General features: G+C 43.3%; 1 protein-coding gene across 1 annotated transcript in view; it reads left to right on the top strand.

Moving 5' to 3' along the window:
* The window catches only part of GPR176 (G protein-coupled receptor 176), a 134,004-nt gene extending 118,654 nt beyond the window's left edge, over nt 1-15,350 (top strand). The window contains exons 2-3 of the mRNA XM_053593378.1: nt 6,319-6,571; nt 12,027-15,350. Coding sequence (XP_053449353.1) covers nt 6,319-6,571; nt 12,027-13,149 — 1,376 coding nt within the window. The 3' untranslated portion in view covers nt 13,150-15,350. The remainder of the gene's footprint in view (nt 1-6,318; nt 6,572-12,026) is intronic.
* Nucleotides 15,351-15,609: the final 259 nt, after the last annotated feature.

Genomic DNA, 15,609 nt, shown 5'->3' with positions numbered 1-15,609 from the left:
TCCCCTTCTGGAATTCCTATAACTCGTATGTTGGAACGCTTCATAAAGTCCCATAATTCTGACAGTGAACGTTCTGCTTTCTCTCTCTTCTTTTCTGCCTCTTTTACTATCTGAGTTATCTCAAAAACTTTGTCTTCTACCTCTGAAATTCTTTCTTCTGCATGGTCTAACCTGTTGCTGATACTTTCCATTGCATCTTTAAGTTCCCTGATTGACTGTTTCATTTCCTTCAGCTCTGCTATATCCTTTTTATATTCTTCATATCGTTCATCTCTTATTTGATTCTGTTTTTGAATTTCCTTTTGGTTATTTTCCACTTTATTAACAGTTTCCTTCATTTCCTTCATTGTTTTCAACATGTGTATTCTAAATTCCCTTTCTGTCATTCCTAACATTTCTGTATAGGTGGAATCCTCTGCAGTAGCTACCTCATGGTCCCTTGGCGGGGTAGTTCTGGACTGGTTCTTCATGTTGCCTGGAGTTTTCTGCTGATTCTTCCTCATGGGTGATTTCTTTTATCTGTTTACTTGCCCTAATTTTCCTTTCAATTCCTCTTGCTCTTTAAGTTCTTGTGCCTGTGGACTAAGGGTTACAGGACCAGAAGGGTGAGAAGGTTTAAGAGCAAAAAAGCGATGAAGGAAATGAGGACCGAGTGATAAGAAAAAAAAAAAATGAAAAAAAAGAAAAATAGAGAAAGGAGAGTGGTTGGGTGAAAGGAATATTGACAAAAAGAAGAGAGGCACAGAAAGAGGGAGACAGAGCAATATAGGTGTACAGTAGGGTACTTTGATACAACCTTAAAAAAAAAAAACACCTTCTGGGGGTGCCAAGTGGGGTGGTTCCCTTGAGGTCAGCAGCTCTTTGCTAACCTGATCAGACACAGTACCCCACCTCCACCAAGTAGAGAGGAAAGACAAAAATGCTATAAATCAAACTAAAACAAGCAAACAGAAAACTTTACGGGATAAAATTGGCTGGAAAAACCAAATAATAGTGGTAGAAACACTAACAAAAATGAAGTTCTGATTATTGAAATAGGCAGCAATGGGAAATTATAATTAAACTAGAAAAATTGAGAAAGAAAAAGGATCTGTATGGAAAAGGTTGAACTTAAAAAACAAAACAACAATCTATAACGTCAAAATAAACAAAAAAAACAACCAAACCAAAAAAAAACCAAACAAAGAAACAAAAAAAAACACACACGCAACCAAAAACAAAGCAGTATGTATATGGAATTGAATATTGTCTGGGCAACACGTGGTCTTCTGGGGTATGAGATGTTAATCACAGTTCTGATATGACTGGAGGCTGCTAGTTTCTCGAACCCCAGCAGGTAGACACCCTAAATCGCTCTTCAGCCCACTTAAAAGGCACTTTGAACTTGTTCACTTACTGAGCAGAAGCTTTCTCAGGGAAGTGCTTGTTGCTGGAATCACTGCTGAAGTGGCTATCCACTTACCCTGTGTGTCAAAACTGGTCTCCCTCTGCCCCCGAGGGTTAGGGCTGCAAGGCGGCTCAGACCCCGCCCTTAGGCTACTTGGTCGCTGGGTTACCAGCTCCCACCCAATTCCAGCTCTGCGACCCTGAGGGCGGAGCTTGCCAGGGCAGATCGCTCACAATGTCTGCCTGTGACCCAGAGCCAAACTCTATTAGCTCCGTCTGGCTCAGCGGCTCAGACTGGGGCCCTAGACAAAGGCCAGAGTTCTCCGCACTCCCGCTCAGGCTCTCCCCAAGGCAGTTCAGCTGAGTGCCAAGTCCAAAGACACCAAAACAGTTCACAGGTAAGGCCTTTCTGGTTTGCAGTCTCGCTGCTACTGAACTTACAGTTGCGGGCGGGTTTAGGCGGATTGAACACACGCGACCACTTGCCGGTTTTCCACTGTTTTAGTCCTCCTCTTGGGGTCCAGAAGTCTCTCGCTGACTCCCTGTATCCTCTCAGGGGTGATGATAGGCAGATCCCACCAGCCAGAGATGCCTGGAGTCCTATATCCCCAGACTCACGGTGCCCAGATGCAAGGAAGCTGTTACTCGGCTGCCATCTTGCTCCACCCCTTCACCACAAATTTTAATAAAATTACTATATAGCTTCTTCCTGCTAATTCAATTGCTGTCTAGTTTAAACTTCTTGTATCATTTCAGAAAAAAGAAACTCCCTGGAATCAAATTAGTTATAGCTAAAATAACATAATTTTCTCATGCTAATAGCAGTCAGTTTAAACAGAGTTGGGCAGGCAGGCAGGTAGATAGTTTAATCACAAATTACAGCAAATGGATGCTTCATTAGTGAGGAAGAGGCCCAAACTTTGAGATCGGGAGGAAGAGCAAAGTGTGTTGAAAACAACTTTGCACAGCCCTCTGGGTACAGGTGGATTTTTTCCACATTCTTGTTCATAGCTATAATTCTTCAGAGTCCAGTGGCAACAGAAAAAAGAAACAAACAAAAAAATCCCACAACTATCCACAAACTATTTATCTCCTAGTCTGCACTGACTCTCTAGGTTGCTGAGAATTTATCTGCATAGGTTAAAGAAAGATTTTTTTTTTTAAATCAGCATAAGATAGAATCCTTTTTAGAATTCTTTGAACTCTGCCATTTAATGTTGGCTCCTCTCCCTCAACTTTCCTTCCCTTCAGTCCACAGAGCTTAACAGTATTTATTTTTTTTAAACTCTCTGGGTAGCATTTGTTTTCTCTACATTTTCTCTTCCTTCCTTCCCTCTCTTCCTCTCTCCCTCCCTCCCTCCCTTTCCTTCCTTCCTTTCCTCTCTCCCTCCTTCCTTCTCTCCCTTTCTTTCTTTCCCTTCCTTCTTTTCTTTTCTTTTCTTTCTGACAAAGTTTCCTTCTGTTGCCTGGGCTAGAGTGCAGCCTCAAATTCTTAGGTGCAAGCGTTTCTCCTGCTTCCAGTTAATTTTTTATATTTTTAGTAGAGATGAGGTCTTACTCTTGCTCAGGCTATTCTAAAACTTCTGAGCTCAAGCAATCTGCCTGCCTCGGCCTCTAGAGTGCTAGGATTGCAGATGTGAGCCACTGTGCCCAGGCCATATTGTCCTTTATTTGTTCACAAAGGTGCAACAAAGTAGTAATGTGTGCTGGGCTAGCCACTTGGAACACTTCTACAACCATAAAATATAGCCTACTACAGAAAAACACCCCCCACAAACTATGAGCCCATAACTTAACATTAGGAACCATATGAGGAAAACCAGAAAGGACAGCCAGCAGACCCAGCAAATGGCAAATTTAAGCCTTCTAGAATTAGACATAATAGAATAATCTGAAAGAAGCCATATGTATTTTAAAAATGAGGACAGTACACAATTATAATAGGGACTTTACCTAACAAATGCAAGCATTGTAACCTAATTCTTTGTACCTCAAATTATTACTTTTATTAAAATACATGTACTGCTAAGGATGATTTTAAAAAACAGTAAAAAATCATATCTGACATAAAAGGGAGGGAGATGATGAATAGTAGAGTATGAGAGTAACGATGGAAATTTGGTTTCAGTTAAGTTTAAAAAGAATCTTCTATGTGGGTGAGAGATCCCTGGCCCACAGCCTATGCCCTCCTTCGCAATGAATTTTCCTGTTCATTCTGTTACTCAAGGCATTTTATTCAGCATAACCTGCTGAACTATGATAATTAATGATGACAAGAGAAAAAGAAATTCCTAAGGGTCTTGACTTCTAACAGGAGGAGATTGTATTTATGGAAAGCCCCACAGTGGACTGGAGACACCCCTGATTTTGATAACTGAAGGGTCTGTGACATGTACACTTTCTTCCTGGCAGATTTCTTCAAGTGGACTATTTCATTGTTGAATGGTTACCAGATTTAAAAACCTGTCTGCAAAACTTAAGGGAGGAAAGACGCTTCACCCCGACCTTACTCTATGCTTCACTGGTAAAAAGTCCAGAAAAAAAAATCCTGAATCAATGGAGCTTCAAATACATCATTATTGTTTAGCTTATCACCTTGGTGATGGGAAACTTGAGGGGCCTGAGGTGGTATCAGCATAAACAATGTTCACATTGAATAAATGTGTGTATGTAGACACACTGCTGGTTTCACCTCACTGAGTTGACATGCTAATGTAGAAAAACTTGGTAGAGAATTTCCTGGAAGCAGCTGGCCTACATAACCTGAACACAGTGGTTGTTTTTTCTATCTTGTCTGGCAGATAGCAGGTAGCTGCAGAATACTGTGAGGTTGCTGAGGTGCTGGGGTCACGCCTTGTGGTGGCCTTGACTGTAGCCTGAACTCTGCTCTCCCTTTGCCCAGGCCTGTGAATCTCCTTCAGAGTATATGTGGCTCAGTTTCAGTCCAGTTCACTAGAAGGCCTTCTCTGAGCACGTGCAGAGCCCAAGTACAGAGCCCAAGCCCAGTCCAAGCCCACCAGTAGAGTGGCTGCTTGTATACCTGAAGCTTGGGGCCCTGTGAGGCTCTGGGGGCAGGGCTGTGGATTTAGTCTAAAAGAAGCTTTAGTCTGGTGGTCAACCATCCTGAGGTGCTTGTTCCAAAGACAGGCTCCCTGTTCCCTACCTAAGAACATGATTCACTATGTCTGGTGGACTCTTTCTGATGGATCGTGAGGCTCAGGGACTACTAAACCTTAGAATATCCTTCTATAACGTACCTACTACAAGACAGGTTCTCTCACTACAGGGGCTTTGACTGCTGTTTGCTTGTTTTAAAAATTCATTTATTCATTCAATAAATATTTATCAAAGCCTACTCTGTGCCAGATATTGAGTTAGGGGTAGAGTTATAACAGAGAACCAGTTTGATGTGGTTTTTGTTTTTATGAAATGGAGAGAAAACAAGTAAACAAATTAATGATTGTAATAAGAACTATGGAGGACACAATAGGATACTATAATAGAGTATAATAGAGAAGCAGTGAGTATTTAAAATAAAAAGAGACACAAAGTCTTCTGCTCTGTGACTTTCCTCAGCTTCCCTGCCATTGCTCTGGACAGGTAAGAGCAGTAAGCCAGGGAGTCAAGGTTTTGAAAATGGGTATTGAAAAATTAACATCACGAGGCTAATGATGACTAGTCAATGTTCCATGCACTGCTTTTCAGTCTGCTTGTGGTGCCTCACAAAGGGCAGGTTGATTTGACACGGTTAGAGAAGGGCTTTTTGGGGAGGAAGGCTTTAAGCTGGATTAAAAGGAACCAGATGTATGAGGAACCTGCTGAGCAGTATGCAAAATTCGTGCAAAGCCACGGAATGCCTCTAATGTGTTTCAAGATCAGAAATAAGGCCAGAGTGGCTGGTGCCCAGCAAGCCAGGGGAAGAAAGATATGAGGGCCATGGTGAGGATTGAGAGGGGGTGGGGAATTAGAAATTTAATTGGAAATACGAGTCTGGAGTTCAGAGGAGAGGCCAACTTTGGGAGTGGATTTGATAGTCATCAGTGTTTTGATGGAAAGCCACCGAAATGGGCAGTGTAACCTAGGGAGAGGCTGGAGAGAGAGAACAGAAGAGGGTTGAGAGCAACCAAGGCGTGGTGGATGTGGGAGACTAGGAGGAAAACCAGGAGATCATAGGCCCCTGGAAGCCACAAGAGAAGCATGCTCAGGGAGAGACTGCTGGTTGATCATTGCTGCTGAACATTCCAGAGCAGCGCTGTCCACTAGCTAGCTACTTGTGGCTGTTGAGCACTTGAGAGGTGACTATGGCAACCTGAGATATGAGTAAAAAATAAAATAAACACTGGATTTGGAAGACAGTACAAAACTGAGAATGAAAAATATTTTATTAATACTCTTTAAGTAATAATGGCATGTTGAAATTATATTTGGGATTTATGGGGTTAAATAAAATATATTCCAAAAATTTCACCCGTTTCTCTTTACTTTTTTAAGGTATGGCTACCAGGAGATTTACAATTACATGTGTGGCTTGCATTGTATTTCTATTTCAGAGTTTGACAACATGGAGATCATTAAGAAACTTGGTAAGATTAGTATGTCTGAGATTAAGTAATACCCAGCAAGTTGTTTCTATACTAGTGAGACTGAACCATCCTCGTTATAATACTGTTTTGCCTAAAATTAAAGAACAAAACTCACCACTCGAATTTCTTCCAGACTTTTTGATGTGTGTAAATACTTTAATAATTTCACACAAATCGACAATATAATTTGTAAGTATTTAAATTAAACCTTATGCCATCAACCTTCTTATGTGGTTTAACAAATGTTTTTAACCTGAATCTTTCTTTGCTTTTTTTTTTTTTTTTTTTAGTATTTTTTTTCTTTTTATTGAATTTTTCTCTCTGTCTTGTCTTTTTCATATATGTCCAGGAAACTTCATAGTGTTATGGTCAACTTGCCGCACAACCGTGTTCAAATCTGTCACCAACAGGTTCATTAAGAACCTGGCCTGCTCGGGGATTTGTGCCAGCCTGGTCTGTGTGCCCTTCGACATCATCCTCAGCACCAGTCCTCACTGCTGCTGGTGGATCTACACCATGCTCTTCTGCAAGGTTGTCAAGTTTTTACACAAGGTCTTCTGCTCTGTAACTATCCTCAGCTTCCCTGCCATTGCTCTGGACAGGTAAGAGCAGTAAGCCAGGGAGTCAGGGTTTTGAAAATGGGTATTGAAAAATTAACATCACGAAGCAAATGATGACTAGTCAGTGTTTCATACACTGCTTTTCAGTCTGCTTGTGGTCAACAGATGGAGAATTGAATGTCCAGAACACATGCCTCACAAAGGACAGGTTGATTTGACAGTAGCTGTTGAAAATAGAGCCACTGAAAAGACCCAGGGGTGCCAGTTACACTGTGAGAATGCTAGTAGAGCTACTAGATCAGCGTGTCGCTCAGCTTAGTCGGAATTGCTGGTATTTACATTGCAATTTGCAGTAGATTGTTCATTTCCTTGATAAATCTGCAATTAGGGCTTTTTGATGCAGGATGAAATATTTCTGGAAGAATAAGAGAATGATTAAGTGGCTATTTAACAAATGATTAGATCGTCCAATTGGATCCGGCCAGGTAACCCCAGAATTCCTATGGAAGATTTATTGCCAAGGCTTCCTATTGAGGTGGTTGTTTTCTCTTTCCAGCCTCTTTAGAAAGATGTTCATTTGGAAATGAATCTTATATCTTAGTTACTGCCATCATACATAATTGGATCAAATGTATCAAAGTTAAGTGTAAGAATCTCAGGAATCAGGAGCTTCCTGCCTTTTCTCTTTGTTGCTAGCCCTTCATGAGTGTAATGTAGTATTGTGTAAGCAAATAAGACTGGAAAAGTATTTTGTGTCCATGAGTACTTTTGATTCCAAGATTAACAGAGAGGAAAAGTTGCTGAAGGGAAAATGCTGGCTATTATGGCTTCATACCCTATGTTAAATTTTAACTTCATTTTAGATGAATTTAAAATTGTAAAACTCTTTGTCCATTCAAAACATACTTAATATCTTAATGACCCATGTGGGTGGTGATTGCAGAACTGATCTGTGGAGTTACTTAAGCATTTCAGTCCTGGAACCCTGACTCAGCTGCCTGATGTTGTCTGTGTGGAGAGACAGGGCCACACAAAGCCCCGGCCTCCTGGGAAAAGCCATTGCCAGTTAACACCGTGTTTAATTGAGTGGACCCTGGAGTCAGAAGTCTGGGTTTGAGTCCTGCCTTCCCTGCTCTCTAGCTAGATGGCTTTGGGCAAAGTTTCTTAACTTTTGTGAGCCTCATTTTCCTCAGTGGTAAGAAGAATTAAGTGTATTACTCATGTCTTGTGTTTAGGTAGGCTGTACTAATATTTACCTGTCTTTCTTTAGGTTCCCCTCTGACTGGTACATTCCTCTTGAGGTCTGTTGTCTGCAATCATTTTTACCACCAAATCCTGCTGGGATCAACTCCAGTTCTTTAGAAGGGACTAGAATCTCACCGTACACAGGCCTAGGCAAGGCAGGTGGCAAAGGCAGGTGTCATCAGGCCTGATTGAGATGGTGGTACATGGAGAGTTTGCCTGCATTTCATTCCTGGGGGCCCCACTCAACAATTGCAGCTAATAGTTATTTTGAAATTAGGTATCTAGACTCAGTGTGCAGGACTTTTGTTTTTAGAAGAGAAATTAAAAAATCCAGATTTCTATTGTTCTTAAGTGTTGGCAATTAATTTTCATTAAAAAAGTATTAGTGTGGGGCATGTGAATCTCTGATAAGATAGGCATGCTCTATGAGATACCCATTCCCCATGCCTCCTTTACAGTAACTGTGTAGCTCTTTTGCTGTTCAAGAAGAGAAACCTTTGTATATCTGGAAAGGATTGGATTGAACTGAATATTGCACAGGACTGGAACATAAGAGTGAAAAGTCAGTCTTTTCTCAAGTTTACGCCCCAGTGAGAGCACTGATGCGTTTTGGGTTGGAACATCACGTGTTCATGGCAGGTGTCCTTCTGCCTGCCCCTCATGGTGCCTGCTCTGGTAAAATCTTACATTCTTCAGTTTTACATGCGAGGCTCTTCTTTCCTAAAATAATTTTAAAAGCAGTTTTGAGATATAATATGCATATCATAAAATCCACCCATTTAAAGTGTACAGGCCATACTCGGCCCCCGTAGCACAGTGGTTATGACGTCGGCCATGTGCACCCAGGCTGGTGGGTTCGAACCTGGCCCGGGCCAGCTAAACAACAATGATAACTGCAACAAAAAAAATAGCCGGGCGTTATGGCAGGTGCCTGTAGTCCCAGCTAGGAGGCTAAGGCAAGAGAATTACTCAAGCCCAAGAGTTTGAGGTTGCTATGAGCTGTGACGTCATGGCACTCTACCAAGGGCAACATAGTGAGACTCTGTCTCAAAAATAAAATAAAGTGTACAGGCCAATGAATTTTAGTGTACTCAGGGAGCTGTACAACTGTTACTGCAGTCTAATTAGCACATTGCCAGCACCCTACACAGAAACCTTGTGCTCATTTACGGTCACTCTCCGTTTCCATCCTCAGCCCTAGGCAATCACTAATCTACTATGTGTCCCTTTTTTGGATATTTAATACATGTACAAGTAGAATCATACCATATATGTTCTTTTGCATCTGGCTTCTTTCACATAGTGTGTTCTCAAGGCTCACCTCTGTTGTGGCATGGACCCATACTTCATTTTTGTGGCTGAATTACATTCCATTGTAGGGGTACACCATATTGGGTCTCTTTCTTTACTAATTGATGGACTTTGGGGTTGTTTCTACTTTTTGGCTGTTGGGAATGATGCTGCTACAAATCCTGAAAGTTTTATCAGAGTCAGATTCAACAAGAGGGAAAACACACTATTCTGAGCAATATGCTGTTACACTGGGAAGCAATGCAGTGATCCCTGTGGGTTATTTGGGGGCCTTTGGTCATAGACAACGAAATATACAAGCAATAAGCAATTCTCATTTTTGTTCCAGCAGAAAAACTATTGTAATTTTATCATCACTTTAAAAAAAAAGTGAAACAAGTCCTTTTACCAGAAAAACAAGGCTGGTAAATTCGTGTTTTATTATTCGGAGATGCAAGTTACTTGCAGGCATCAGTGTAGTGCACATGAAGAAGGGAGGAAAAAGTTCTTTTTCCTCACTTTGTTCACAGCTATTTGTTTCATGGCACCAAGTTAGCAAGTTAATTGGGAGGCCACCTACACTTCCTGCATCATTTTTCTAGAGATGTACATACTAAGAAAATTATTTGGAATAAGCCTTTGTGCTTATGTTGCAATGGGATTGGAAATTAACGGGAGCTTGGGTTTGTTACATGTCAATGTTACAAATGGTGATCAGGGCCAGTAGGCACCGTATTCATGGGTAGGGGGGGTCATCATGTATTTATAGAGGTGCGATTACAAAAGTTTGTTTATATTTAGAGAAAACTAATTTTGAGAGCATATATCTCGTATGTACTTCTTTCTCTTTTTTTCCCCCTCTCAGAAAGAAATCTAGAACATGCTTCATCATGCTCCATCCTCCCTGCCCATCGATGGTCACTGTTACGTTTGCATCTCATCTCCCTCAGCCTGGCCTCTTGCCAGCCTCCACCACAGTGCTTCCTTCTTTGATACTTTGCCAGGTAGCTCTAAGTGCTACCAGTCTTGTACTTCCCTTGTGCCTGCCTGCAGTAGAGCTGTCCTGTCCTGGTTTGTAATTGTTAGTGTGCATGTCCTTCTCCCCCGTGGTGTTTAGAGTCATTCCTGTGTGTCTTTTCATCTTGGCAATCTGTCCGCACAGGACCTGGCACAGACCTGGTGCCCAGAAATACTTGTTATGGAAAGGCTTGCCTGCTTACCTCGTCCCATGTGTGAATGAATGTCACTAAGTTTGTAACGTACAGCCAGCATCTGCTGACTGTAGACACGTGGCTTAGCTGAGTGAGACCTTTTATGATGGATTGGATCCAGCCCCAGCCGAACTGCAACCAAAAAATAGCCGGGCGTTGTGGCGGGCGCCTGTAGTCCCAGCTGCTCGGGAGGCTGAGGCAGGAGAATCGCGTAAGCCCAAGAGTTAGAGGTTGCTGTGAGCTGTGTGACGCCACGGCACTCTACCGAGGGCGGTACAGTGAGACTCTGTCTCTACAAAAAAAATAAATAATAAATAAATAATAAGTAAAAAAACCTAAAAAAAAAAAAAAAAATGGGCGGCGCCTGTGGCTCAGTCGGTAAGGCGCCAGCCCCATAAACCGAGGGTGGCGGGTTCAAACCCGGCTCCAGCTGAACTGCAACCAAAAAAATAGCCGGGCGTTGTGGCGGGCGCTTGTAGTCCCAGCTGCTCGGGAGGCTGAGGCAAGAGAATCACTTAAGCCCAGGAGTTGGAGGTTGCTGTGAGCTGTGTGAGGCCACGGCACTCTACCAAGGGCCATAAAGTGAGACTCTGTCTCTACAAAAAAAAAAAAAAAAAAAAGAAACGTTATGTAGTTCCTCCAAATTAGTGATGATATTGAAACAAAGTACCTTTGGAATTCTCTTTAGATGGCTACAGAATGTCAATTTAAAGCTTGGAATAAAAAAGAAATTCTCATCTAAGGGCCACGTGCCTGTAATCCTAGCACTCTGGGAGGCTGAGGTTGGTGGATTATTGAGCTCAGGAGTTCAAGACCAGCCTGAGCAAGAGCAGACCCCATCTCTAAAAATAGCTGGGTGTTGTGGCAGGTGCCTGTAATCCCAGCTACTTGGGAGGCTGAGGCAAGAGGATTGCTTGAGCCCAAAAGTTTGAGGTTGCTGTAAGCTATGATCCCATGGCACTCTATTGAGGGTGACAAAGTGAGAGTCTGTCACAAAAAAAAAAAAAAAAAATTGTCATCTGATTTTAACACAAATTGTGCAGGCATTTTAGATCTTCTAATTGCTCTTTGGGTTACTGAGTGATTATCATGGGAACAATGCCTGTGGACAGGCATAACTTCTGTCAGCGGAACTAATTTTGTGGAAGGACCTTCTCAGAGTCCATCCTTCCTGCTGGGTTCTTCTTTCCTGAGCAGCTTTAAATGCTCATGTCTCCAGTGCACAGACTGTGGTATGAGTCTGCTCTGCTTCTGTGTACAGTAGACAAACTGCTTGCTGTTGGTGGCTTTGAAAATTGCCTACAGCTTCACTAGCTCATGTAAAAGTTTTGCAAGTTACTCTTTATTCTTAAATTGAAAAGTAGATTTATTTACAGCAGATGAAAACATCTTTTATATTGAGAGCATTCTTTAAGATTTAATACCAAAGGCAATAAATATGAAGCTGGATACAAATTGAAATTATTTGTTTCCCTGATGGAGAAAGAGGCTTGGAAATCTCATGGAGTCAGGGCTTTTCTCTGTTCCTTTGGAAAGGTTGTGGGTTTTTTTGTTTAGTGATATTTTTCATTGTACTTCAAAGTCCTCAGAACTTGAGGTCCAGCTTCCAGAACCCTCCTGTGGTTCCCTGTGTCTCAGGCCAATTAAAAGAAGTTTTGATTCTTTTTCCCCTCTCACCTATTTCGTTAATACAGATCCCCCTAATTTAAAAAGTATCTTTGTGAAATTAATTCTGTCTGTGCACCCGGCAGGTACTACTCAGTCCTCTATCCACTGGAGAGAAAAATATCTGATGCCAAGTCCCGTGAGCTGGTGATGTACATCTGGGCCCATGCAGTGGTGGCCAGCGTCCCTGTGTTCGCAGTGACCAACGTGGCCGACATCTACGCCATGTCTACCTGCACAGAAGTCTGGAGCAACTCCTTGGGCCACCTGGTGTACGTTCTGGTCTATAACATCACCACGGTCATTGTGCCTGTGGCTGTGGTGTTCTTTTTCTTGATACTGATCCGACGGGCTCTCAGTGCCAGCCAGAAGAAGAAGGTCATCATAGCGGCGCTCCGGACCCCGCAGAACACCATCTCTATCCCTTACGCCTCCCAGCGGGAGGCTGAGCTGCACGCCACCCTGCTGTCCATGGTGATGGTCTTCATCTTATGCAGCGTGCCCTACGCCACCCTGGTTGTCTATCAGACTGTGCTCAATGTCCCCGACACCTCTGTGTTCTTACTGCTCACTGCCATTTGGCTTCCCAAAGTCTCTCTGCTAGCAAACCCTGTTCTCTTTCTTACTGTGAACAAATCTGTCCGCAAGTGCTTGATAGGGACCTTGGTGCAACTGCATCACCGGTACAGCCGCCGTAATGTAGTCAGCATGGGGAGCGGGATGGCCGATGCCAGCCTGGAGCCCAGCGTGCGCTCAGGCAGCCAGCTCCTGGAGATGTTCCACATAGGGCAGCAGCAGATCTTTAAGCCCACCGAGGATGAGGAGGAGAGTGAGGTCAAGTACGGTGGCTCAGCTGACTTCCAAGCCAAGGAGATATTCACCACCTGCCTGGAGGGAGAGCAGGGGCCACAGCTTGCACCCTCTGCGCCACGCCCGGGCACCGTGGACTCTGTATCCCAGGTGGCGCCAGCAGCCTCTGTGGAACTGGAGACATTCCCTGACAAGTACTCCCTGCAGTTTGGCTTTGGGCCTTTTGAGTTGCCTCCTCAGTGGCTCTCAGAGACCCGAAACAGCAAGAAGCGGCTGCTCCCCCCCTTGGGTAACACCCCAGAAGAGCTGATCCAGACAAAGATGCCCAAAGTAGGCAGGGTGGAGCGGAAGATGAGTAGAAACAATAAAGTGAGCATTTTTCCAAAGGTGGATTCCTAGCAAGATGTAAATTCCTGGAGGCAACAGGGAGCGTCCATGTGCCTGCCCTTCCTTTACTCTGACCGTATGATTGTGTGATCTCTTTGCAACTCAGTATGGGTTGATTCCTTCTGTATGGGCCAAATGCTTTTGAATGATATGGAAGTCTACATAAATACAAATGTCCTCTTTATTGAGGGAGTATATTTATCTGTCTCTGTGATCTATGTCCTTAGTAAAGTCCATGTGATTGTCTGTGGCGATGAAAGCAGGCAGCCAAGGAAGGGTCTGGAGGCGGGTACTCCATGTGCACTCTCTGGGCCCCCCCGCTTCCCTGAGCTCAGCAGAGCACACACAGAGATGAGCGTCCATGAGCTCTAAGGGAATTCCAAGATAATTACCAAGCAGGTGGCACAGAGAAAATGCCTATTCAATTAACTTTAACATGACAAACAGAGAGATATTTTTATCCTGAGAAGATGGAGACTCGTCATCTGACATCATTTCCTTAGAAGCCCCCATCCTGTGACTCATGGTTTTGTCCAATATCCTCCATCCCCTCCTTTGGAACAGAGGCAAAGGACGACAGTTCCACCCCTATTTGATAGACATGACTGTAGATGTGCCCAGCGGGTAAGAGAGATAATTTGTCTTCAATTATCCTGATACTCTCTTGGCATTGCCAAGGCCTCAGAAAGACATACCTGCACCCTCCAGTCATGGTCAGTGTTAGCTGAAAACTCTTCAATATGTGTTTCTTCTTAAATTGTGTTTTTTTCTTTTTTTGCAGTATTTGGCTGGGGCTGAGTTTGAACCCACCACCTCTGGCATATGGGGCTGGCGCCCTACTCCTTTGAGCCATAGGCGCCACCCTTAAATTGTGTTTTTTTCAACAAACTAAGAGAGAAGCTTAGAGGGAGAGATGTTAGACTGAGGGATGCCCACGCACTGTAGTCTTTTCTCTTCCCTATGATCTCACATGAAAGGTGCTATGTAACTATCCGTATGAATGAAAGTGTATCAAAAAATCTTATGCAAACTTTTGGAATTAAAAGGTAATTTAAAAATGCAGAGTTAGGGTAAGCTTGGGCCTTTTGGAAATGCCAAGCTAAAAGTCCTTGGTTAGGAAAGGTGATTCTGCCCAAAAGACTGGCAAGAGTCTGTCAAAGAGGGTTCCATTCTGATGAGGACTCCAAAACTTAGGCATGGCCAGTCTCATTTTCAGTCTGTTTGTACAACTGTGTTTCTCCCTTCGTTTTGGACACAGAGGAGGAAAAGGACAGGGAGAACTAATTAATCACTGAAAGTGCCAAGGTAATACCTAACCCAGGTGAGTTTTCCCAGTAAAGTTTCAGTCGGGAGCCAGGGTGGGTAGAAGAGGGAGGGCATTCTCCTCAACTGATCAGTCTCTCAAGCAATTCTGGCCCCCTCTGGGCTAGATTTCACCAGGCTGAATTTGAACCACAGCTGACAGTTCACTTGTAGAGCAAACCAAAGGCCAGCTCTACTTCACTGCCTAGCTGTCTTTTCCATGCTAATGGCACTTTGGGGAGCCAGTCTGGTGCCTTAAGCAAGCTTGAAGGGCAGGGGGTGTCCTCACTGACAAACTTTCACACCCCAAATGCAGTGGCCCTGACACATCCCCTCCTTTAACCACACTGGCCCCTTGTCTTCAGTGGGAGCTCAGACCTGTGTAGGGAATTTCCTTTTCCTTTCTTCTCTTAGGTGTGGTGTCTTGTGATTCGCGAATGTCAACCCAAAGACCCTACCCCTGGAGAGGGCGCCTTCCTCTTTGTCTTTGCCTCCTTGCCGGCCAGTCCTTTGCTCACAGTGGAAACAGGGCCCTGCCACGCCCTCCTGTGGCCCCCTGCCCCCTGGCCCCTGTGTGCATGCCATCTGTAGCTCTTTGCCCTGCTAGTTAACGTTGTGTCTCTCCAAGCTTATCTTTCCAAACCTTCACAACTGTTACAACTTTTATCAAGGGAAAAAAATAAGCTTCAGAAAATTGTGTCCATTTTAGAAGAACCTGTCAAATGTAGCCACTGTGGTGTTGTCCTGCTAATATACTGTGTATGTACAACTTAATAAATTCTGACCAGGCAGAATTTTGTTGGGTATATTTCTTACATACATTTGAAACAGATGGTTGACTTCTAACAGGTCATTGCCAAGTGTATTTCTATACTCTTTGAAGAATAACATTTTAATAAAAAATTGCAAAGTAGTTTCTGAACTCAAAATTGTGAGCTACGTTTTTTCCCCTACTCCCTCTCAAGTGGTATGCTGTCTGAACCTCTTCTTCCTACATGGCCTCAAATGAAACATATTCATTTTTCTTCCACAAATGAAAAGGCAGCGTGGCAGTAGCATTTTCTTGTGTTATTACAATGAAAAGAAAATAAATTCCCAAAGGGGAAATGGAACATTGAATAAATGCCACAAGGATGGGTTCCAAATGAACTGGTGGATGGACTGCCCAGA

This window comes from Nycticebus coucang, chromosome 6 (assembly GCF_027406575.1).
Source record: "Nycticebus coucang isolate mNycCou1 chromosome 6, mNycCou1.pri, whole genome shotgun sequence".
Taxonomy (NCBI): Eukaryota; Metazoa; Chordata; class Mammalia; order Primates; family Lorisidae; genus Nycticebus; species Nycticebus coucang.
The sequence above is the reverse complement of the archived record's forward strand: the minus strand, read 5'-3'. Positions and strand labels throughout refer to the sequence as shown.